The sequence below is a fragment of the Hermetia illucens genome, chromosome 6 (genome assembly GCF_905115235.1).
Source record: "Hermetia illucens chromosome 6, iHerIll2.2.curated.20191125, whole genome shotgun sequence".
Taxonomy (NCBI): Eukaryota; Metazoa; Arthropoda; class Insecta; order Diptera; family Stratiomyidae; genus Hermetia; species Hermetia illucens.
This window is the reverse complement of record NC_051854.1, coordinates 8,622,218-8,648,896: the sequence shown is the minus strand read 5'-3', so window position 1 is coordinate 8,648,896 and position 26,679 is coordinate 8,622,218. Positions and strand designations below refer to the sequence as shown.

At 39.7% G+C, this 26,679-nt stretch overlaps 1 protein-coding gene across 1 annotated transcript in view; it reads right to left on the bottom strand.

Moving 5' to 3' along the window:
- Positions 1–1,908: 1,908 nt before the first annotated feature.
- Positions 1,909–26,679, bottom strand: part of LOC119660595 — a 29,825-nt gene continuing 5,054 nt past the window's right edge. Inside the window, exons 4-5 of the mRNA XM_038069269.1 lie at positions 2,379–2,583; positions 1,909–2,313 (exon numbers count right to left, since the gene is read on the bottom strand). Of these exons, the coding sequence (XP_037925197.1) occupies positions 2,091–2,313; positions 2,379–2,583 (428 nt within the window). The 3' untranslated portion in view covers positions 1,909–2,090. The remainder of the gene's footprint in view (positions 2,314–2,378; positions 2,584–26,679) is intronic.

Sequence of the window (26,679 nt, the reverse complement as noted above, 5' to 3'; positions counted from 1 at the left end):
AATTCGCCATGGGAAAGAAACCCAAAAAACATTAAATTGTCCTATATCAGTAGTAAAAAAACACCAAAACACCATGTGCCAAAGTTACGCGAGAAATGCAGGTAACATCTCTCTAACAAAAGATAAAAAACGCGGGGAGGAGTGGGGACAGTATACATGAATACTTTGGCGCCAGCAAGCAGCCAGAATTCAAATCGAGAAAAGCTGAGTCGGCGGAAATTCCAGAGAAAGTTGATGAAGTGATGACAAAATGAATATCCGTCCGGAAATAATCGTTATAGTATTTCCAAGAAAGGAGATATGTCGTATACCGATATTCTTCGGAAAGTGAATGTACATATATATCTGGAATTGACTAATTTGGGAATTAGTCTGAACCGTATTATGCGAGCACAGGGATTTGATATTAGAGCAAAATAAATCCATAAATCCAGCAAGAAGTCAGCCAATAGTTTTCGAAGCCAGGGCCAGACAATAATTGAGTTGCAAGGACCTAGAGGATACCTGTTTCGTGCTAAGGGAACAACTTAACTTTAGCAGAATAGAATATAGTGCAATAAAGAGGATGAAGAAGGCATATGGGGATACATAAACCGCTATTCTTAGTTTGGTGGTGGAATTAGTGGTTAAACTGATTATCGCGAACAAAATAAAAATCGGGTCTGTTGCATGCCGACGTAGGGAGCAAGAATCTCTTAAAAGATGCTTCAGATGCCTCGATTTCGGTCAATTTGCAGCAACATGCACTAGTAAACGCAATAGATCGAAAAGGGCAAGAAGTATGAGAAAAGTGCCATTTTATCAAAGATTGTACTGAAGATCCAGATGCAGGTTGTGAGCACATTGACAATCTATCCAATCGATTGGTATGCGTGTTTGGTTTTCAAGGCGGATTCCTTCCTTCATAATCCAATTTGAATTTTAAAATATATTTTTTAAATTCGTGTCAGCCCAGAAAATCCCAATCTTCAGAATATTGGTGAGATACATAACCAGACTTTGCAACAGTTTGTTAGTCGAGTCTATCAGTTCCAACGAAAGTACTCCTGTTGAACTCCCAACAGAAAGAAGTGTACGATACGTTAAGGTGCTTTTTTCCTAGATGCAACTGGTAGAACTGGAAAGATACTCCTTATGACATTCATTCCACCTTTCTGCTGTAGCAGTCGCTTTTATTAGGATAGCGACCAGGGGGGTGCCGAACGGCTCATCTAGCGTTAAAAACGTCGTTAAAACACTGGTATGAATGCAAAATAGCGGCAAACGCGCATCGGAAGCACTTAATACAAATGTGAACTGCGCAGTGACTCAATATGTTTTGGATGCGCAAGATTGACCGTTGCCAACTAAATAAAGGCTTGTCTGAAATCATCAACTCTGCGGCGCTAACATATATGAAGAAACTTCCCCTGACGACAAACATGCGAGTTTTAATGCTAAACGATTCAATTGCTAACTATCGGTAATGACCATATCCCTTCTCAACGAAAGGCGAACCCATCAGCAAATTATGGTTGCGTGAACAGGCAATTTTTACAAGGAATGAAGATTTGAATCACTTCGACTTCACAATTAAAATCAATTTTTCTGTCGATTATAAAAAATCAAGCGACTGTGTAACCGACGAATACGAAGCTTTTTACCACGCAATTTATAATACAACGCATCATCAGGTTGTCATCATGGTTCGAAATCTCAACCAACTAAAACTGTGTACGCGTCTAATGGGAAGAAAACTCATGACGTAATTCTCGTGAGTTTAAACGAATCCAATTTCCAATTCATCCAGCATTTGCCATGACAGTCAAATCACAAAACTATTTGCGGTCTGAATCTTGGAAACTTGATTTTTGTACATTTATTGAACTTTTCATTCATTGAATGAAAAAATAAATTTAATTCAGAAAATAAGTTAGGCCAACATTTATTTTTTCTAAGGCGATACAAAGTTCGCCGGGCCAGCTAAGTATAAATACAAATTCAACACTGACTTTGATATTTCCTCCACTTCCTCCAAAAAATTTGGCTCACATCATCAGTATTATACATAACAACTTATTCAATTAAAATTCCTTCTATTCTACAAATTATTAGAGTAAATACTTGTCTGGACTTTTTAGGAATTTATCCAAAAATGCCAGACCGATTGGCAGCGTCTTCACATGATCTTTAAAATAAGATCGCGGAGGCATGATTATGTCATCTGAACACATTTTCTCAATATTCCGGACACGAATGAGAAATTCAAATCTATTTCCATTAGTTGCAGTATTAGATTCGTTGTTAACGACCTTTTTCACAACACAATTCCCACTGTAAATAGTATAAATAACAATTAATTAAATAATTCCACTAGAAACTCACTAGGCGTTGATTACCTTTCATTGCACTGCAGTGAACTACGGTTGGAGAATGTAACTTTCAACAATCCTTTTGCTAGCTGATATGATTTATCACAGATACTGTCGACAGTTTCTAAGAACGTAAATAAATCAATGCTTGAACTACAAAATGCTGTTAGATCAGAAGGAACTTGGAGAAAGATTTCATTTTGAACGACTCTTTCAAATGTTGATGGATTTTCTGAAAAGAAAAAGATAATGAAAGCAACATTTTTCAGAAGTAGTTTGGCTATAAAGTCAAACATCCTAAAAATCGCAAAGGTTTCGATAAACCCAATCAGGATCCCGTTTGAAAAGTGAGCAGGAAGGAGAGTAGCCAACACGCTAACAATGTCTATCCTTCAATGTGCCTACTATTACAAGAAAACACGTACACTTGATTTTATCTATTCTGCGTCATGAAATGTTGTCCGGTAAAAGAATGGGTACTCTTTCGAAATAGAACCTCCGCTACCAAAGTTGGGGACAGTAGCAAAGCTACTTAGGATGGTGCATACAAATAGATTATGATTCGTGCTGAGTCCTTGAGTAAGTATCAAGGGGCTCTAATGTCCGCAGATGATATGATTTCCAGATTCATCTTTTTTAAGACATATTCTGTCGTGATTTCCCAGAAAGAATCGTCGACAAATGACCAGAGTTTTTTTTGGAATCATGGACAAAATAATCTTCACCGAAGAGTTAGCCATAGAAAGGGGATCAGAGCGGGCGGTGTTCGCGAAAAATCCGAGATTGTTCTGGAGGGTGGGGGTAGGTAGGGTAGGTATCAGTGGCCGTTCCGAGGAGCCCAATTAGCGCTTTGGTGCGCTGTTTTGATGCCACAAACTCCTAAGACCGTGACTGTTGTTATAGGAGCAGGGAAGCAGAGTCCAGCCGGCTCGGATCTTCAGAGCATTCACGAAAGAAAGCAGCTCTCCGATCCTGCAGCTAGAAATCTCTCTGAGGTCCCCAAAGAATGGTTTACCAAGTGTCCGCAGCCTGACTCTAGCCAGAGCTGGGCAATCGCAGAGAAAGTGCATGAGGGTTTCCCTTCCTTCTCCGCAGCTTCGGCAATGCGAGTTGTAGGGTATGCCGAGCCTAGCGGCATGGTCCCCTATGGGCCAGTGCCCCGTGCAGACCGCCGTAATCTTGAAAGCATTTGAACGCGTCTGGCACAGGAGCTCTCGTGATCGGGCTATGTTATAAGCGGGCCAAATTCTCCTTGACTTGGCACAGCTTGTAAGCTTTCGCCATTTCAGGCCCGCGGCTGCTAGGTAGCGCGGGTAGACTTCGCCCCCGTTTAAAGTTTTTCCCCAGATTCCTGCCAAAAATCAGAAATTTTCCATGGCACCTAGACCCCACAACCTATATACCATTTTGAAGCTCAGACCCTCCACCAGCAGTAGTGATCACGAATTAAGCTCCTTTTTGCGAAATTCTCAATATTAACGGAGATATAAGCGTTTAAAGTTTTTCCCCAGATTCCTGCAAAAATCAGAAATTTTCCAGGCACCTAGACCCCACAACCTATATACCATTTTGAAGCTCAGACCCTCCACCAGTAGTAGTGATCACAAATTAAGCTCCTTTTTGCGAAATTCTCAATATTAACGGAGATATAAGCGTTTAAAGTTTTTCCCCAGATTCCTGCAAAAATCAGAAATTTTCCAGGCACCTAGACCCCACAACCTATATACCATTTTGAAGCTCAGACCCTCCACCAGTAGTAGTGATCACAAATTAAGCTCCTTTTTGCGAAATTCTCAATATTAACGGAGATATAAGCGTTTAAAGTTTTTCCCCAGATTCCTGCAAAAATCAGAAATTTTCCAGGCACCTAGACCCCACAACCTATATACCATTTTGAAGCTCAGACCCTCCACCAGTAGTAGTGATCACAAATTAAGCTCCTTTTTGCGAAATTCTCAATATTAACGGAGATATAAGCGTTTAAAGTTTTTCCCCAGATTCCTGCAAAAATCAGAAATTTTCCAGGCACCTAGACCCCACAACCTATATACCATTTTGAAGCTCAGACCCTCCACCAGTAGTAGTGATCACAAATTAAGCTCCTTTTTGCGAAATTCTCAATATTAACGGAGATATAAGCGTTTAAAGTTTTTCCCCAGATTCCTGCAAAAATCAGAAATTTTCCAGGCACCTAGACCCCACAACCTATATACCATTTTGAAGCTCAGACCCTCCACCAGTAGTAGTGATCACAAATTAAGCTCCTTTTTGCGAAATTCTCAATATTAACGGAGATATAAGCGTTTAAAGTTTTTCCCCAGATTCCTGCAAAAATCAGAAATTTTCCAGGCACCTAGACCCCACAACCTATATACCATTTTGAAGCTCAGACCCTCCACCAGTAGTAGTGATCACAAATTAAGCTCCTTTTTGCGAAATTCTCAATATTAACGGAGATATAAGCGTTTAAAGTTTTTCCCCAGATTCCTGCAAAAATCAGAAATTTTCCAGGCACCTAGACCCCACAACCTATATACCATTTTGAAGCTCAGACCCTCCACCAGTAGTAGTGATCACAAATTAAGCTCCTTTTTGCGAAATTCTCAATATTAACGGAGATATAAGCGTTTAAAGTTTTTCCCCAGATTCCTGCAAAAATCAGAAATTTTCCAGGCACCTAGACCCCACAACCTATATACCATTTTGAAGCTCAGACCCTCCACCAGTAGTAGTGATCACAAATTAAGCTCCTTTTTGCGAAATTCTCAATATTAACGGAGATATAAGCGTTTAAAGTTTTTCCCCAGATTCCTGCAAAAATCAGAAATTTTCCAGGCACCTAGACCCCACAACCTATATACCATTTTGAAGCTCAGACCCTCCACCAGTAGTAGTGATCACAAATTAAGCTCCTTTTTGCGAAATTCTCAATATTAACGGAGATATAAGCGTTTAAAGTTTTTCCCCAGATTCCTGCAAAAATCAGAAATTTTCCAGGCACCTAGACCCCACAACCTATATACCATTTTGAAGCTCAGACCCTCCACCAGTAGTAGTGATCACAAATTAAGCTCCTTTTTGCGAAATTCTCAATATTAACGGAGATATAAGCGTTTAAAGTTTTTCCCCAGATTCCTGCAAAAATCAGAAATTTTCCAGGCACCTAGACCCCACAACCTATATACCATTTTGAAGCTCAGACCCTCCACCAGTAGTAGTGATCACAAATTAAGCTCCTTTTTGCGAAATTCTCAATATTAACGGAGATATAAGCGTTTAAAGTTTTTCCCCAGATTCCTGCAAAAATCAGAAATTTTCCAGGCACCTAGACCCCACAACCTATATACCATTTTGAAGCTCAGACCCTCCACCAGTAGTAGTGATCACAAATTAAGCTCCTTTTTGCGAAATTCTCAATATTAACGGAGATATAAGCGTTTAAAGTTTTTCCCCAGATTCCTGCAAAAATCAGAAATTTTCCAGGCACCTAGACCCCACAACCTATATACCATTTTGAAGCTCAGACCCTCCACCAGTAGTAGTGATCACAAATTAAGCTCCTTTTTGCGAAATTCTCAATATTAACGGAGATATAAGCGTTTAAAGTTTTTCCCCAGATTCCTGCAAAAATCAGAAATTTTCCAGGCACCTAGACCCCACAACCTATATACCATTTTGAAGCTCAGACCCTCCACCAGTAGTAGTGATCACAAATTAAGCTCCTTTTTGCGAAATTCTCAATATTAACGGAGATATAAGCGTTTAAAGTTTTTCCCCAGATTCCTGCAAAAATCAGAAATTTTCCAGGCACCTAGACCCCACAACCTATATACCATTTTGAAGCTCAGACCCTCCACCAGTAGTAGTGATCACAAATTAAGCTCCTTTTTGCGAAATTCTCAATATTAACGGAGATATAAGCGTTTAAAGTTTTTCCCCAGATTCCTGCAAAAATCAGAAATTTTCCAGGCACCTAGACCCCACAACCTATATACCATTTTGAAGCTCAGACCCTCCACCAGTAGTAGTGATCACAAATTAAGCTCCTTTTTGCGAAATTCTCAATATTAACGGAGATATAAGCGTTTAAAGTTTTTCCCCAGATTCCTGCAAAAATCAGAAATTTTCCAGGCACCTAGACCCCACAACCTATATACCATTTTGAAGCTCAGACCCTCCACCAGTAGTAGTGATCACAAATTAAGCTCCTTTTTGCGAAATTCTCAATATTAACGGAGATATAAGCGTTTAAAGTTTTTCCCCAGATTCCTGCAAAAATCAGAAATTTTCCAGGCACCTAGACCCCACAACCTATATACCATTTTGAAGCTCAGACCCTCCACCAGTAGTAGTGATCACAAATTAAGCTCCTTTTTGCGAAATTCTCAATATTAACGGAGATATAAGCGTTTAAAGTTTTTCCCCAGATTCCTGCAAAAATCAGAAATTTTCCAGGCACCTAGACCCCACAACCTATATACCATTTTGAAGCTCAGACCCTCCACCAGTAGTAGTGATCACAAATTAAGCTCCTTTTTGCGAAATTCTCAATATTAACGGAGATATAAGCGTTTAAAGTTTTTCCCCAGATTCCTGCAAAAATCAGAAATTTTCCAGGCACCTAGACCCCACAACCTATATACCATTTTGAAGCTCAGACCCTCCACCAGTAGTAGTGATCACAAATTAAGCTCCTTTTTGCGAAATTCTCAATATTAACGGAGATATAAGCGTTTAAAGTTTTTCCCCAGATTCCTGCAAAAATCAGAAATTTTCCAGGCACCTAGACCCCACAACCTATATACCATTTTGAAGCTCAGACCCTCCACCAGTAGTAGTGATCACAAATTAAGCTCCTTTTTGCGAAATTCTCAATATTAACGGAGATATAAGCGTTTAAAGTTTTTCCCCAGATTCCTGCAAAAATCAGAAATTTTCCAGGCACCTAGACCCCACAACCTATATACCATTTTGAAGCTCAGACCCTCCACCAGTAGTAGTGATCACAAATTAAGCTCCTTTTTGCGAAATTCTCAATATTAACGGAGATATAAGCGTTTAAAGTTTTTCCCCAGATTCCTGCAAAAATCAGAAATTTTCCAGGCACCTAGACCCCACAACCTATATACCATTTTGAAGCTCAGACCCTCCACCAGTAGTAGTGATCACAAATTAAGCTCCTTTTTGCGAAATTCTCAATATTAACGGAGATATAAGCGTTTAAAGTTTTTCCCCAGATTCCTGCAAAAATCAGAAATTTTCCAGGCACCTAGACCCCACAACCTATATACCATTTTGAAGCTCAGACCCTCCACCAGTAGTAGTGATCACAAATTAAGCTCCTTTTTGCGAAATTCTCAATATTAACGGAGATATAAGCGTTTAAAGTTTTTCCCCAGATTCCTGCAAAAATCAGAAATTTTCCAGGCACCTAGACCCCACAACCTATATACCATTTTGAAGCTCAGACCCTCCACCAGTAGTAGTGATCACAAATTAAGCTCCTTTTTGCGAAATTCTCAATATTAACGGAGATATAAGCGTTTAAAGTTTTTCCCCAGATTCCTGCAAAAATCAGAAATTTTCCAGGCACCTAGACCCCACAACCTATATACCATTTTGAAGCTCAGACCCTCCACCAGTAGTAGTGATCACAAATTAAGCTCCTTTTTGCGAAATTCTCAATATTAACGGAGATATAAGCGTTTAAAGTTTTTCCCCAGATTCCTGCAAAAATCAGAAATTTTCCAGGCACCTAGACCCCACAACCTATATACCATTTTGAAGCTCAGACCCTCCACCAGTAGTAGTGATCACAAATTAAGCTCCTTTTTGCGAAATTCTCAATATTAACGGAGATATAAGCGTTTAAAGTTTTTCCCCAGATTCCTGCAAAAATCAGAAATTTTCCAGGCACCTAGACCCCACAACCTATATACCATTTTGAAGCTCAGACCCTCCACCAGTAGTAGTGATCACAAATTAAGCTCCTTTTTGCGAAATTCTCAATATTAACGGAGATATAAGCGTTTAAAGTTTTTCCCCAGATTCCTGCAAAAATCAGAAATTTTCCAGGCACCTAGACCCCACAACCTATATACCATTTTGAAGCTCAGACCCTCCACCAGTAGTAGTGATCACAAATTAAGCTCCTTTTTGCGAAATTCTCAATATTAACGGAGATATAAGCGTTTAAAGTTTTTCCCCAGATTCCTGCAAAAATCAGAAATTTTCCAGGCACCTAGACCCCACAACCTATATACCATTTTGAAGCTCAGACCCTCCACCAGTAGTAGTGATCACAAATTAAGCTCCTTTTTGCGAAATTCTCAATATTAACGGAGATATAAGCGTTTAAAGTTTTTCCCCAGATTCCTGCAAAAATCAGAAATTTTCCAGGCACCTAGACCCCACAACCTATATACCATTTTGAAGCTCAGACCCTCCACCAGTAGTAGTGATCACAAATTAAGCTCCTTTTTGCGAAATTCTCAATATTAACGGAGATATAAGCGTTTAAAGTTTTTCCCCAGATTCCTGCAAAAATCAGAAATTTTCCAGGCACCTAGACCCCACAACCTATATACCATTTTGAAGCTCAGACCCTCCACCAGTAGTAGTGATCACAAATTAAGCTCCTTTTTGCGAAATTCTCAATATTAACGGAGATATAAGCGTTTAAAGTTTTTCCCCAGATTCCTGCAAAAATCAGAAATTTTCCAGGCACCTAGACCCCACAACCTATATACCATTTTGAAGCTCAGACCCTCCACCAGTAGTAGTGATCACAAATTAAGCTCCTTTTTGCGAAATTCTCAATATTAACGGAGATATAAGCGTTTAAAGTTTTTCCCCAGATTCCTGCAAAAATCAGAAATTTTCCAGGCACCTAGACCCCACAACCTATATACCATTTTGAAGCTCAGACCCTCCACCAGTAGTAGTGATCACAAATTAAGCTCCTTTTTGCGAAATTCTCAATATTAACGGAGATATAAGCGTTTAAAGTTTTTCCCCAGATTCCTGCAAAAATCAGAAATTTTCCAGGCACCTAGACCCCACAACCTATATACCATTTTGAAGCTCAGACCCTCCACCAGTAGTAGTGATCACAAATTAAGCTCCTTTTTGCGAAATTCTCAATATTAACGGAGATATAAGCGTTTAAAGTTTTTCCCCAGATTCCTGCAAAAATCAGAAATTTTCCAGGCACCTAGACCCCACAACCTATATACCATTTTGAAGCTCAGACCCTCCACCAGTAGTAGTGATCACAAATTAAGCTCCTTTTTGCGAAATTCTCAATATTAACGGAGATATAAGCGTTTAAAGTTTTTCCCCAGATTCCTGCAAAAATCAGAAATTTTCCAGGCACCTAGACCCCACAACCTATATACCATTTTGAAGCTCAGACCCTCCACCAGTAGTAGTGATCACAAATTAAGCTCCTTTTTGCGAAATTCTCAATATTAACGGAGATATAAGCGTTTAAAGTTTTTCCCCAGATTCCTGCAAAAATCAGAAATTTTCCAGGCACCTAGACCCCACAACCTATATACCATTTTGAAGCTCAGACCCTCCACCAGTAGTAGTGATCACAAATTAAGCTCCTTTTTGCGAAATTCTCAATATTAACGGAGATATAAGCGTTTAAAGTTTTTCCCCAGATTCCTGCAAAAATCAGAAATTTTCCAGGCACCTAGACCCCACAACCTATATACCATTTTGAAGCTCAGACCCTCCACCAGTAGTAGTGATCACAAATTAAGCTCCTTTTTGCGAAATTCTCAATATTAACGGAGATATAAGCGTTTAAAGTTTTTCCCCAGATTCCTGCAAAAATCAGAAATTTTCCAGGCACCTAGACCCCACAACCTATATACCATTTTGAAGCTCAGACCCTCCACCAGTAGTAGTGATCACAAATTAAGCTCCTTTTTGCGAAATTCTCAATATTAACGGAGATATAAGCGTTTAAAGTTTTTCCCCAGATTCCTGCAAAAATCAGAAATTTTCCAGGCACCTAGACCCCACAACCTATATACCATTTTGAAGCTCAGACCCTCCACCAGTAGTAGTGATCACAAATTAAGCTCCTTTTTGCGAAATTCTCAATATTAACGGAGATATAAGCGTTTAAAGTTTTTCCCCAGATTCCTGCAAAAATCAGAAATTTTCCAGGCACCTAGACCCCACAACCTATATACCATTTTGAAGCTCAGACCCTCCACCAGTAGTAGTGATCACAAATTAAGCTCCTTTTTGCGAAATTCTCAATATTAACGGAGATATAAGCGTTTAAAGTTTTTCCCCAGATTCCTGCAAAAATCAGAAATTTTCCAGGCACCTAGACCCCACAACCTATATACCATTTTGAAGCTCAGACCCTCCACCAGTAGTAGTGATCACAAATTAAGCTCCTTTTTGCGAAATTCTCAATATTAACGGAGATATAAGCGTTTAAAGTTTTTCCCCAGATTCCTGCAAAAATCAGAAATTTTCCAGGCACCTAGACCCCACAACCTATATACCATTTTGAAGCTCAGACCCTCCACCAGTAGTAGTGATCACAAATTAAGCTCCTTTTTGCGAAATTCTCAATATTAACGGAGATATAAGCGTTTAAAGTTTTTCCCCAGATTCCTGCAAAAATCAGAAATTTTCCAGGCACCTAGACCCCACAACCTATATACCATTTTGAAGCTCAGACCCTCCACCAGTAGTAGTGATCACAAATTAAGCTCCTTTTTGCGAAATTCTCAATATTAACGGAGATATAAGCGTTTAAAGTTTTTCCCCAGATTCCTGCAAAAATCAGAAATTTTCCAGGCACCTAGACCCCACAACCTATATACCATTTTGAAGCTCAGACCCTCCACCAGTAGTAGTGATCACAAATTAAGCTCCTTTTTGCGAAATTCTCAATATTAACGGAGATATAAGCGTTTAAAGTTTTTCCCCAGATTCCTGCAAAAATCAGAAATTTTCCAGGCACCTAGACCCCACAACCTATATACCATTTTGAAGCTCAGACCCTCCACCAGTAGTAGTGATCACAAATTAAGCTCCTTTTTGCGAAATTCTCAATATTAACGGAGATATAAGCGTTTAAAGTTTTTCCCCAGATTCCTGCAAAAATCAGAAATTTTCCAGGCACCTAGACCCCACAACCTATATACCATTTTGAAGCTCAGACCCTCCACCAGTAGTAGTGATCACAAATTAAGCTCCTTTTTGCGAAATTCTCAATATTAACGGAGATATAAGCGTTTAAAGTTTTTCCCCAGATTCCTGCAAAAATCAGAAATTTTCCAGGCACCTAGACCCCACAACCTATATACCATTTTGAAGCTCAGACCCTCCACCAGTAGTAGTGATCACAAATTAAGCTCCTTTTTGCGAAATTCTCAATATTAACGGAGATATAAGCGTTTAAAGTTTTTCCCCAGATTCCTGCAAAAATCAGAAATTTTCCAGGCACCTAGACCCCACAACCTATATACCATTTTGAAGCTCAGACCCTCCACCAGTAGTAGTGATCACAAATTAAGCTCCTTTTTGCGAAATTCTCAATATTAACGGAGATATAAGCGTTTAAAGTTTTTCCCCAGATTCCTGCAAAAATCAGAAATTTTCCAGGCACCTAGACCCCACAACCTATATACCATTTTGAAGCTCAGACCCTCCACCAGTAGTAGTGATCACAAATTAAGCTCCTTTTTGCGAAATTCTCAATATTAACGGAGATATAAGCGTTTAAAGTTTTTCCCCAGATTCCTGCAAAAATCAGAAATTTTCCAGGCACCTAGACCCCACAACCTATATACCATTTTGAAGCTCAGACCCTCCACCAGTAGTAGTGATCACAAATTAAGCTCCTTTTTGCGAAATTCTCAATATTAACGGAGATATAAGCGTTTAAAGTTTTTCCCCAGATTCCTGCAAAAATCAGAAATTTTCCAGGCACCTAGACCCCACAACCTATATACCATTTTGAAGCTCAGACCCTCCACCAGTAGTAGTGATCACAAATTAAGCTCCTTTTTGCGAAATTCTCAATATTAACGGAGATATAAGCGTTTAAAGTTTTTCCCCAGATTCCTGCAAAAATCAGAAATTTTCCAGGCACCTAGACCCCACAACCTATATACCATTTTGAAGCTCAGACCCTCCACCAGTAGTAGTGATCACAAATTAAGCTCCTTTTTGCGAAATTCTCAATATTAACGGAGATATAAGCGTTTAAAGTTTTTCCCCAGATTCCTGCAAAAATCAGAAATTTTCCAGGCACCTAGACCCCACAACCTATATACCATTTTGAAGCTCAGACCCTCCACCAGTAGTAGTGATCACAAATTAAGCTCCTTTTTGCGAAATTCTCAATATTAACGGAGATATAAGCGTTTAAAGTTTTTCCCCAGATTCCTGCAAAAATCAGAAATTTTCCAGGCACCTAGACCCCACAACCTATATACCATTTTGAAGCTCAGACCCTCCACCAGTAGTAGTGATCACAAATTAAGCTCCTTTTTGCGAAATTCTCAATATTAACGGAGATATAAGCGTTTAAAGTTTTTCCCCAGATTCCTGCAAAAATCAGAAATTTTCCAGGCACCTAGACCCCACAACCTATATACCATTTTGAAGCTCAGACCCTCCACCAGTAGTAGTGATCACAAATTAAGCTCCTTTTTGCGAAATTCTCAATATTAACGGAGATATAAGCGTTTAAAGTTTTTCCCCAGATTCCTGCAAAAATCAGAAATTTTCCAGGCACCTAGACCCCACAACCTATATACCATTTTGAAGCTCAGACCCTCCACCAGTAGTAGTGATCACAAATTAAGCTCCTTTTTGCGAAATTCTCAATATTAACGGAGATATAAGCGTTTAAAGTTTTTCCCCAGATTCCTGCAAAAATCAGAAATTTTCCAGGCACCTAGACCCCACAACCTATATACCATTTTGAAGCTCAGACCCTCCACCAGTAGTAGTGATCACAAATTAAGCTCCTTTTTGCGAAATTCTCAATATTAACGGAGATATAAGCGTTTAAAGTTTTTCCCCAGATTCCTGCAAAAATCAGAAATTTTCCAGGCACCTAGACCCCACAACCTATATACCATTTTGAAGCTCAGACCCTCCACCAGTAGTAGTGATCACAAATTAAGCTCCTTTTTGCGAAATTCTCAATATTAACGGAGATATAAGCGTTTAAAGTTTTTCCCCAGATTCCTGCAAAAATCAGAAATTTTCCAGGCACCTAGACCCCACAACCTATATACCATTTTGAAGCTCAGACCCTCCACCAGTAGTAGTGATCACAAATTAAGCTCCTTTTTGCGAAATTCTCAATATTAACGGAGATATAAGCGTTTAAAGTTTTTCCCCAGATTCCTGCAAAAATCAGAAATTTTCCAGGCACCTAGACCCCACAACCTATATACCATTTTGAAGCTCAGACCCTCCACCAGTAGTAGTGATCACAAATTAAGCTCCTTTTTGCGAAATTCTCAATATTAACGGAGATATAAGCGTTTAAAGTTTTTCCCCAGATTCCTGCAAAAATCAGAAATTTTCCAGGCACCTAGACCCCACAACCTATATACCATTTTGAAGCTCAGACCCTCCACCAGTAGTAGTGATCACAAATTAAGCTCCTTTTTGCGAAATTCTCAATATTAACGGAGATATAAGCGTTTAAAGTTTTTCCCCAGATTCCTGCAAAAATCAGAAATTTTCCAGGCACCTAGACCCCACAACCTATATACCATTTTGAAGCTCAGACCCTCCACCAGTAGTAGTGATCACAAATTAAGCTCCTTTTTGCGAAATTCTCAATATTAACGGAGATATAAGCGTTTAAAGTTTTTCCCCAGATTCCTGCAAAAATCAGAAATTTTCCAGGCACCTAGACCCCACAACCTATATACCATTTTGAAGCTCAGACCCTCCACCAGTAGTAGTGATCACAAATTAAGCTCCTTTTTGCGAAATTCTCAATATTAACGGAGATATAAGCGTTTAAGTTTTTCCCCAGATTCCTGCAAAAATCAGAAATTTTCCAGGCACCTAGACCCCACAACCTATATACCATTTTGAAGCTCAGACCCTCTACCAGTAGTAGTGATCACAAATTAAGCTCCTTTTTGCGAAATTCTCAATATTAACGGAGATATAAGCGTTTAAAGTTTTTCCCCAGATTCCTGCAAAAATCAGAAATTTTCCAGGCACCTAGACCCCACAACCTATATACCATTTTGAAGCTCAGACCCTCCACCAGTAGTAGTGATCACAAATTAAGCTCCTTTTTGCGAAATTCTCAATATTAACGGAGATATAAGCGTTTAAAGTTTTTCCCCAGATTCCTGCAAAAATCAGAAATTTTCCAGGCACCTAGACCCCAATTTGCGAAATTCTCAATATTAACGGAGATATAAGCGTTTAAAGTTTTTCCCCAGATTCCTGCAAAAATCAGAAATTTTCCAGGCACCTAGACCCCACAACCTATATACCATTTTGAAGCTCAGACCCTCCACCAGTAGTAGTGATCACAAATTAAGCTCCTTTTTGCGAAATTCTCAATATTAACGGAGATATAAGCGTTTAAAGTTTTTCCCCAGATTCCTGCAAAAATCAGAAATTTTCCAGGCACCTAGACCCCACAACCTATATACCATTTTGAAGCTCAGACCCTCCACCAGTAGTAGTGATCACAAATTAAGCTCCTTTTTGCGAAATTCTCAATATTAACGGAGATATAAGCGTTTAAAGTTTTTCCCCAGATTCCTGCAAAAATCAGAAATTTTCCAGGCACCTAGACCCCACAACCTATATACCATTTTGAAGCTCAGACCCTCCACCAGTAGTAGTGATCACAAATTAAGCTCCTTTTTGCGAAATTCTCAATATTAACGGAGATATAAGCGTTTAAAGTTTTTCCCCAGATTCCTGCAAAAATCAGAAATTTTCCAGGCACCTAGACCCCACAACCTATATACCATTTTGAAGCTCAGACCCTCCACCAGTAGTAGTGATCACAAATTAAGCTCCTTTTTGCGAAATTCTCAATATTAACGGAGATATAAGCGTTTAAAGTTTTTCCCCAGATTCCTGCAAAAATCAGAAATTTTCCAGGCACCTAGACCCCACAACCTATATACCATTTTGAAGCTCAGACCCTCCACCAGTAGTAGTGATCACAAATTAAGCTCCTTTTTGCGAAATTCTCAATATTAACGGAGATATAAGCGTTTAAAGTTTTTCCCCAGATTCCTGCAAAAATCAGAAATTTTCCAGGCACCTAGACCCCACAACCTATATACCATTTTGAAGCTCAGACCCTCCACCAGTAGTAGTGATCACAAATTAAGCTCCTTTTTGCGAAATTCTCAATATTAACGGAGATATAAGCGTTTAAAGTTTTTCCCCAGATTCCTGCAAAAATCAGAAATTTTCCAGGCACCTAGACCCCACAACCTATATACCATTTTGAAGCTCAGACCCTCCACCAGTAGTAGTGATCACAAATTAAGCTCCTTTTTGCGAAATTCTCAATATTAACGGAGATATAAGCGTTTAAAGTTTTTCCCCAGATTCCTGCAAAAATCAGAAATTTTCCAGGCACCTAGACCCCACAACCTATATACCATTTTGAAGCTCAGACCCTCCACCAGTAGTAGTGATCACAAATTAAGCTCCTTTTTGCGAAATTCTCAATATTAACGGAGATATAAGCGTTTAAAGTTTTTCCCCAGATTCCTGCAAAAATCAGAAATTTTCCAGGCACCTAGACCCCACAACCTATATACCATTTTGAAGCTCAGACCCTCCACCAGTAGTAGTGATCACAAATTAAGCTCCTTTTTGCGAAATTCTCAATATTAACGGAGATATAAGCGTTTAAAGTTTTTCCCCAGATTCCTGCAAAAATCAGAAATTTTCCAGGCACCTAGACCCCACAACCTATATACCATTTTGAAGCTCAGACCCTCCACCAGTAGTAGTGATCACAAATTAAGCTCCTTTTTGCGAAATTCTCAATATTAACGGAGATATAAGCGTTTAAAGTTTTTCCCCAGATTCCTGCAAAAATCAGAAATTTTCCAGGCACCTAGACCCCACAACCTATATACCATTTTGAAGCTCAGACCCTCCACCAGTAGTAGTGATCACAAATTAAGCTCCTTTTTGCGAAATTCTCAATATTAACGGAGATATAAGCGTTTAAAGTTTTTCCCCAGATTCCTGCAAAAATCAGAAATTTTCCAGGCACCTAGACCCCACAACCTATATACCATTTTGAAGCTCAGACCCTCCACCAGTAGTAGTGATCACAAATTAAGCTCCTTTTTGCGAAATTCTCAATATTAACGGAGATATAAGCGTTTAAAGTTTTTCCCCAGATTCCTGCAAAAATCAGAAATTTTCCAGGCACCTAGACCCCACAACCTATATACCATTTTGAAGCTCAGACCCTCCACCAGTAGTAGTGATCACAAATTAAGCTCCTTTTTGCGAAATTCTCAATATTAACGGAGATATAAGCGTTTAAAGTTTTTCCCCAGATTCCTGCAAAAATCAGAAATTTTCCAGGCACCTAGACCCCACAACCTATATACCATTTTGAAGCTCAGACCCTCCACCAGTAGTAGTGATCACAAATTAAGCTCCTTTTTGCGAAATTCTCAATATTAACGGAGATATAAGCGTTTAAAGTTTTTCCCCAGATTCCTGCAAAAATCAGAAATTTTCCAGGCACCTAGACCCCACAACCTATATACCATTTTGAAGCTCAGACCCTCCACCAGTAGTAGTGATCACAAATTAAGCTCCTTTTTGCGAAATTCTCAATATTAACGGAGATATAAGCGTTTAAAGTTTTTCCCCAGATTCCTGCAAAAATCAGAAATTTTCCAGGCACCTAGACCCCACAACCTATATACCATTTTGAAGCTCAGACCCTCCACCAGTAGTAGTGATCACAAATTAAGCTCCTTTTTGCGAAATTCTCAATATTAACGGAGATATAAGCGTTTAAAGTTTTTCCCCAGATTCCTGCAAAAATCAGAAATTTTCCAGGCACCTAGACCCCACAACCTATATACCATTTTGAAGCTCAGACCCTCCACCAGTAGTAGTGATCACAAATTAAGCTCCTTTTTGCGAAATTCTCAATATTAACGGAGATATAAGCGTTTAAAGTTTTTCCCCAGATTCCTGCAAAAATCAGAAATTTTCCAGGCACCTAGACCCCACAACCTATATACCATTTTGAAGCTCAGACCCTCCACCAGTAGTAGTGATCACAAATTAAGCTCCTTTTTGCGAAATTCTCAATATTAACGGAGATATAAGCGTTTAAAGTTTTTCCCCAGATTCCTGCAAAAATCAGAAATTTTCCAGGCACCTAGACCCCACAACCTATATACCATTTTGAAGCTCAGACCCTCCACCAGTAGTAGTGATCACAAATTAAGCTCCTTTTTGCGAAATTCTCAATATTAACGGAGATATAAGCGTTTAAAGTTTTTCCCCAGATTCCTGCAAAAATCAGAAATTTTCCAGGCACCTAGACCCCACAACCTATATACCATTTTGAAGCTCAGACCCTCCACCAGTAGTAGTGATCACAAATTAAGCTCCTTTTTGCGAAATTCTCAATATTAACGGAGATATAAGCGTTTAAAGTTTTTCCCCAGATTCCTGCAAAAATCAGAAATTTTCCAGGCACCTAGACCCCACAACCTATATACCATTTTGAAGCTCAGACCCTCCACCAGTAGTAGTGATCACAAATTAAGCTCCTTTTTGCGAAATTCTCAATATTAACGGAGATATAAGCGTTTAAAGTTTTTCCCCAGATTCCTGCAAAAATCAGAAATTTTCCAGGCACCTAGACCCCACAACCTATATACCATTTTGAAGCTCAGACCCTCCACCAGTAGTAGTGATCACAAATTAAGCTCCTTTTTGCGAAATTCTCAATATTAACGGAGATATAAGCGTTTAAAGTTTTTCCCCAGATTCCTGCAAAAATCAGAAATTTTCCAGGCACCTAGACCCCACAACCTATATACCATTTTGAAGCTCAGACCCTCCACCAGTAGTAGTGATCACAAATTAAGCTCCTTTTTGCGAAATTCTCAATATTAACGGAGATATAAGCGTTTAAAGTTTTTCCCCAGATTCCTGCAAAAATCAGAAATTTTCCAGGCACCTAGACCCCACAACCTATATACCATTTTGAAGCTCAGACCCTCCACCAGTAGTAGTGATCACAAATTAAGCTCCTTTTTGCGAAATTCTCAATATTAACGGAGATATAAGCGTTTAAAGTTTTTCCCCAGATTCCTGCAAAAATCAGAAATTTTCCAGGCACCTAGACCCCACAACCTATATACCATTTTGAAGCTCAGACCCTCCACCAGTAGTAGTGATCACAAATTAAGCTCCTTTTTGCGAAATTCTCAATATTAACGGAGATATAAGCGTTTAAAGTTTTTCCCCAGATTCCTGCAAAAATCAGAAATTTTCCAGGCACCTAGACCCCACAACCTATATACCATTTTGAAGCTCAGACCCTCCACCAGTAGTAGTGATCACAAATTAAGCTCCTTTTTGCGAAATTCTCAATATTAACGGAGATATAAGCGTTTAAAGTTTTTCCCCAGATTCCTGCAAAAATCAGAAATTTTCCAGGCACCTAGACCCCACAACCTATATACCATTTTGAAGCTCAGACCCTCCACCAGTAGTAGTGATCACAAATTAAGCTCCTTTTTGCGAAATTCTCAATATTAACGGAGATATAAGCGTTTAAAGTTTTTCCCCAGATTCCTGCAAAAATCAGAAATTTTCCAGGCACCTAGACCCCACAACCTATATACCATTTTGAAGCTCAGACCCTCCACCAGTAGTAGTGATCACAAATTAAGCTCCTTTTTGCGAAATTCTCAATATTAACGGAGATATAAGCGTTTAAAGTTTTTCCCCAGATTCCTGCAAAAATCAGAAATTTTCCAGGCACCTAGACCCCACAACCTATATACCATTTTGAAGCTCAGACCCTCCACCAGTAGTAGTGATCACAAATTAAGCTCCTTTTTGCGAAATTCTCAATATTAACGGAGATATAAGCGTTTAAAGTTTTTCCCCAGATTCCTGCAAAAATCAGAAATTTTCCAGGCACCTAGACCCCACAACCTATATACCATTTTGAAGCTCAGACCCTCCACCAGTAGTAGTGATCACAAATTAAGCTCCTTTTTGCGAAATTCTCAATATTAACGGAGATATAAGCGTTTAAAGTTTTTCCCCAGATTCCTGCAAAAATCAGAAATTTTCCAGGCACCTAGACCCCACAACCTATATACCATTTTGAAGCTCAGACCCTCCACCAGTAGTAGTGATCACAAATTAAGCTCCTTTTTGCGAAATTCTCAATATTAACGGAGATATAAGCGTTTAAAGTTTTTCCCCAGATTCCTGCAAAAATCAGAAATTTTCCAGGCACCTAGACCCCACAACCTATATACCATTTTGAAGCTCAGACCCTCCACCAGTAGTAGTGATCACAAATTAAGCTCCTTTTTGCGAAATTCTCAATATTAACGGAGATATAAGCGTTTAAAGTTTTTCCCCAGATTCCTGCAAAAATCAGAAATTTTCCAGGCACCTAGACCCCACAACCTATATACCATTTTGAAGCTCAGACCCTCCACCAGTAGTAGTGATCACAAATTAAGCTCCTTTTTGCGAAATTCTCAATATTAACGGAGATATAAGCGTTTAAAGTTTTTCCCCAGATTCCTGCAAAAATCAGAAATTTTCCAGGCACCTAGACCCCACAACCTATATACCATTTTGAAGCTCAGACCCTCCACCAGTAGTAGTGATCACAAATTAAGCTCCTTTTTGCGAAATTCTCAATATTAACGGAGATATAAGCGTTTAAAGTTTTTCCCCAGATTCCTGCAAAAATCAGAAATTTTCCAGGCACCTAGACCCCACAACCTATATACCATTTTGAAGCTCAGACCCTCCACCAGTAGTAGTGATCACAAATTAAGCTCCTTTTTGCGAAATTCTCAATATTAACGGAGATATAAGCGTTTAAAGTTTTTCCCCAGATTCCTGCAAAAATCAGAAATTTTCCAGGCACCTAGACCCCACAACCTATATACCATTTTGAAGCTCAGACCCTCCACCAGTAGTAGTGATCACAAATTAAGCTCCTTTTTGCGAAATTCTCAATATTAACGGAGATATAAGCGTTTAAAGTTTTTCCCCAGATTCCTGCAAAAATCAGAAATTTTCCAGGCACCTAGACCCCACAACCTATATACCATTTTGAAGCTCAGACCCTCCACCAGTAGTAGTGATCACAAATTAAGCTCCTTTTTGCGAAATTCTCAATATTAACGGAGATATAAGCGTTTAAAGTTTTTCCCCAGATTCCTGCAAAAATCAGAAATTTTCCAGGCACCTAGACCCCACAACCTATATACCATTTTGAAGCTCAGACCCTCCACCAGTAGTAGTGATCACAAATTAAGCTCCTTTTTGCGAAATTCTCAATATTAACGGAGATATAAGCGTTTAAAGTTTTTCCCCAGATTCCTGCAAAAATCAGAAATTTTCCAGGCACCTAGACCCCACAACCTATATACCATTTTGAAGCTCAGACCCTCCACCAGTAGTAGTGATCACAAATTAAGCTCCTTTTTGCGAAATTCTCAATATTAACGGAGATATAAGCGTTTAAAGTTTTTCCCCAGATTCCTGCAAAAATCAGAAATTTTCCAGGCACCTAGACCCCACAACCTATATACCATTTTGAAGCTCAGACCCTCCACCAGTAGTAGTGATCACAAATTAAGCTCCTTTTTGCGAAATTCTCAATATTAACGGAGATATAAGCGTTTAAAGTTTTTCCCCAGATTCCTGCAAAAATCAGAAATTTTCCAGGCACCTAGACCCCACAACCTATATACCATTTTGAAGCTCAGACCCTCCACCAGTAGTAGTGATCACAAATTAAGCTCCTTTTTGCGAAATTCTCAATATTAACGGAGATATAAGCGTTTAAAGTTTTTCCCCAGATTCCTGCAAAAATCAGAAATTTTCCAGGCACCTAGACCCCACAACCTATATACCATTTTGAAGCTCAGACCCTCCACCAGTAGTAGTGATCACAAATTAAGCTCCTTTTTGCGAAATTCTCAATATTAACGGAGATATAAGCGTTTAAAGTTTTTCCCCAGATTCCTGCAAAAATCAGAAATTTTCCAGGCACCTAGACCCCACAACCTATATACCATTTTGAAGCTCAGACCCTCCACCAGTAGTAGTGATCACAAATTAAGCTCCTTTTTGCGAAATTCTCAATATTAACGGAGATATAAGCGTTTAAAGTTTTTCCCCAGATTCCTGCAAAAATCAGAAATTTTCCAGGCACCTAGACCCCACAACCTATATACCATTTTGAAGCTCAGACCCTCCACCAGTAGTAGTGATCACAAATTAAGCTCCTTTTTGCGAAATTCTCAATATTAACGGAGATATAAGCGTTTAAAGTTTTTCCCCAGATTCCTGCAAAAATCAGAAATTTTCCAGGCACCTAGACCCCACAACCTATATACCATTTTGAAGCTCAGACCCTCCACCAGTAGTAGTGATCACAAATTAAGCTCCTTTTTGCGAAATTCTCAATATTAACGGAGATATAAGCGTTTAAAGTTTTTCCCCAGATTCCTGCAAAAATCAGAAATTTTCCAGGCACCTAGACCCCACAACCTATATACCATTTTGAAGCTCAGACCCTCCACCAGTAGTAGTGATCACAAATTAAGCTCCTTTTTGCGAAATTCTCAATATTAACGGAGATATAAGCGTTTAAAGTTTTTCCCCAGATTCCTGCAAAAATCAGAAATTTTCCAGGCACCTAGACCCCACAACCTATATACCATTTTGAAGCTCAGACCCTCCACCAGTAGTAGTGATCACAAATTAAGCTCCTTTTTGCGAAATTCTCAATATTAACGGAGATATAAGCGTTTAAAGTTTTTCCCCAGATTCCTGCAAAAATCAGAAATTTTCCAGGCACCTAGACCCCACAACCTATATACCATTTTGAAGCTCAGACCCTCCACCAGTAGTAGTGATCACAAATTAAGCTCCTTTTTGCGAAATTCTCAATATTAACGGAGATATAAGCGTTTAAAGTTTTTCCCCAGATTCCTGCAAAAATCAGAAATTTTCCAGGCACCTAGACCCCACAACCTATATACCATTTTGAAGCTCAGACCCTCCACCAGTAGTAGTGATCACAAATTAAGCTCCTTTTTGCGAAATTCTCAATATTAACGGAGATATAAGCGTTTAAAGTTTTTCCCCAGATTCCTCCAAAAATCAGAAATTTTCCTGGCACCTAGACCCCACAACCTATATACCATTTTGCAAGCTCAGACCCTCCACCAGCAGTAGTGATCACGAATTAAGCTCCTTTTTGCGAAATTCTCAATATTAACGGAGATATAAGCGTTTAAAGTTTTTCCCCAGATTCCTGCCAAAAATCAGAAATTTTCCATGGCACCTAGACCCCACAACCTATATACCATTTTGAAGCTCAGACCCTCCACCAGCAGTAGTGATCACGAATTAAGCTCCTTTTTGCGAAATTCTCAATATTAACGGAGATATAAGCGTTTAAAGTTTTTCCCCAGATTCCTCCAAAAATCAGAAATTTTCCATGGCACCTAGACCCCACAACCTATATACCATTTTCAAGCTCAGACCCTCCACCAGCAGTAGTGATCACGAATTAAGCTCCTTTTTGCGAAATTCTCAATATTAACGGAGATATAAGCGTTTAAAGTTTTTCCCCAGATTCCTGCCAAAAATCAGAAATTTTCCATGGCACCTAGACCCCACAACCTATATACCATTTTGAAGCTCAGACCCTCCACCAGCTAGTAGTGATCACGAATTAAGCTCCTTTTTGCGAAATTCTCAATATTAACGGAGATATAAGCGTTTAAAGTTTTTCCCCAGATTCCTGCCAAAAATCAGAAATTTTCCTGGCACCTAGACCCCACAACCTATATACCATTTTGAAGCTCAGACCCTCCACCAGCTAGTAGTGATCACGAATTAAGCTCCTTTTTGCGAAATTCTCAATATTAACGGAGATATAAGCGTTTAAAGTTTTTCCCCAGATTCCTGCCAAAAATCAGAAATTTTCCTGGCACCTAGACCCCACAACCTATATACCATTTTGAAGCTCAGACCCTCCACCAGCTAGTAGTGATCACGAATTAAGCTCCTTTTTGCGAAATTCTCAATATTAACGGAGATATAAGCGTTTAAAGTTTTTCCCCAGATTCCTCCAAAAATCAGAAATTTTCCTGGCACCTAGACCCCACAACCTATATACCATTTTGAAGCTCAGACCCTCCACCAGCAGTAGTGATCACGAATTAAGCTCCTTTTTGCGAAATTCTCAATATTAACGGAGATATAAGCGTTTAAAGTTTTTCCCCAGATTCCTCCAAAAATCAGAAATTTTCCTGGCACCTAGACCCCACAACCTATATACCATTTTGAAGCTCAGACCCTCCACCAGCAGTAGTGATCACGAATTAAGCTCCTTTTTGCGAAATTCTCAATATTAACGGAGATATAAGCGTTTAAAGTTTTTCCCCAGATTCCTCCAAAAATCAGAAATTTTCCTGGCACCTAGACCCCACAACCTATATACCATTTTGAAGCTCAGACCCTCCACCAGCAGTAGTGATCACGAATTAAGCTCCTTTTTGCGAAATTCTCAATATTAACGGAGATATAAGCGTTTAAAGTTTTTCCCCAGATTCCTCCAAAAATCAGAAATTTTCCTGGCACCTAGACCCCACAACCTATATACCATTTTGAAGCTCAGACCCTCCACCAGCAGTAGTGATCACGAATTAAGCTCCTTTTTGCGAAATTCTCAATATTAACGGAGATATAAGCGTTTAAAGTTTTTCCCCAGATTCCTCCAAAAATCAGAAATTTTCCTGGCACCTAGACCCCACAACCTATATACCATTTTGAAGCTCAGACCCTCCACCAGCAGTAGTGATCACGAATTAAGCTCCTTTTTGCGAAATTCTCAATATTAACGGAGATATAAGCGTTTAAAGTTTTTCCCCAGATTCCTCCAAAAATCAGAAATTTTCCTGGCACCTAGACCCCTCAACCTATATACCATTTTGAAGCTCAGACTTCAATTTCCCGAGGCCTCACCTACTCATTGCTGACCCCGAAACTCACGGACGGATCACTGCTTGCTCGGGGCGACGCTACTTACTAATACCAATGCAATGCACCCTACCCGACCACGACTCTGAAGGGACTGGCTCCTTATATACGTCACAGCTATCATGTTGGTAGAGCTAGACTCACGTCGCCCCATGGGGATCTTCGCGGCCTCCCAGTGTGCCCCGATGTGTACTGCGATCACTTGCGGTTCGCTCTTCACTAAGGGCGCTAGAGTACTGCCAGTTATTCGGGCACCTCGACCCATGAACGACCCGTTAAAGACTGCAGATAATGCCGAGGATGCAGATGCAATTATGATGAACCATTCAGCTAGTATCTCAGCTGTTAGAATGGCGACAACGCTGGTTTAGGAACCAGTACTGTCGGGGAAGAACACTACTGTTCAGCCAATTTTCTCCTGGGATCCTGCTGTATCCGATCTGAAAAGTTGGAAACCTTAAGTGGCACGTTGTTGAGTATAACGACTGTTTTTATTGGCTATATGGAAATTGTTAGCGTTATTACGATTAGAAGCACTTTTCGTCGCATAGAATCTTATTTGAATTTGTTAAATATGCGATCAAACTTGAAGGTTTTCTGTCAGTGCATTTTGCCTTAATTTTGTTTCTTGTCAGGGACAGCTAATTTCCTAGCATGAGTGAGGGTAGATATGTATATGAAGCCCAAACGGTACTTTCGTAGCTAAGAATTTGACTAAATCAAGGAAGCCGAATATTCAAGGATAGATCTGACTAGACTCCTGACTTTATTTGGGTTGAGGCCCCAGTTGCTGGAGATCTGCAGTAGAATAAGCGACAGCAACGCTCCGGTCTGAACAGCATAAACTCCGTGAAATCCAAACGGGACATATTCGCTAAGTTGTTCGAACCATGTATATTCGAAGGAATATTTCCTGCAACATGGAAGCGGCAGATGCTGGTACTGTTGCCTAAAGCCCACTATCCTCGAACAGTTTTGCCTGTCGGTTATGCCGGAACAGCCTGCAATGTTCCCGCCCACCAGTTGAACTGAATGCACCATCCACATACCGGCAAACCGCAACATCTTTAGTTTAACTCTGGACGCGAAAGGCATTGAGATGCAAATTTGAGATAATTTTGTGCGCGAGAGTTTGTCAAAAATGTTCATTAACAATAACGATGCCCACAAAAGATTCTCGCGCATAACCTAAACAAACATCCTAGCTCTCATCCTAAACAAGCATGGCTGGCCGGTTGGATGAATCATTTTTCATTCTATCACCGGCCGCTGAACAGTCAAAATGGACAGACAAAAAGCATCCCACCCACGTAATGGCCGTCGGTCAATTGCGGACTTTCCAGGCGTAACTAATAGGCCGAACTGGACTTATGGCGGGCTTAAGGCTGGTAAACCTTCAGTTAAACCATTCTTCTACAGACCCATACGTCTTTTGGACACTATGGGAAAAATGCTAGATCGGGCAATCTAGAGTAGATTGGTCCCGGTTGCTGAGGGTCAAGGGGGCCTTCCGCATGGATGGGTAGTATGGTGTTCGGAGGACTCAACTGGTTGGAGCGCTGGGCTCTCGTAGCGGTTGTTATCGTGACTGAATGTCGCACGCGAGTCGACTCAGCTGTGAATAAGTACCTTAGTCAAATTACGGTAATCTCGGGCGAGCGCAATGCTGACCACATCACCTCATACAATGTACTGTATTGTACCGTTACGGAGTTCAATGAAGTGTTCTAGCACACTTCATTCAATGAAGTGTTCTAACACACTTCAAGGCCCTGATCCAATATGGATTGTTATGCCAACGATTATTATTATTATTAGTATGGGTTCTGTTAAAAAAGATCAACTATTGATTCTATCAAATTAATTATTTCTTTGGCCGAAGATGCAATTCAGGGAAAGGATAGTTCCATCTAATACTGGACGAGAGAAATGCATTAAATTCGGCCAATTGGAACCTTTTACGGGAACCCCTGGCGAAGATTGGTTTCCTGCCTTTGTTACTGCTATTGTCGGTAGCTATTTACAAGAA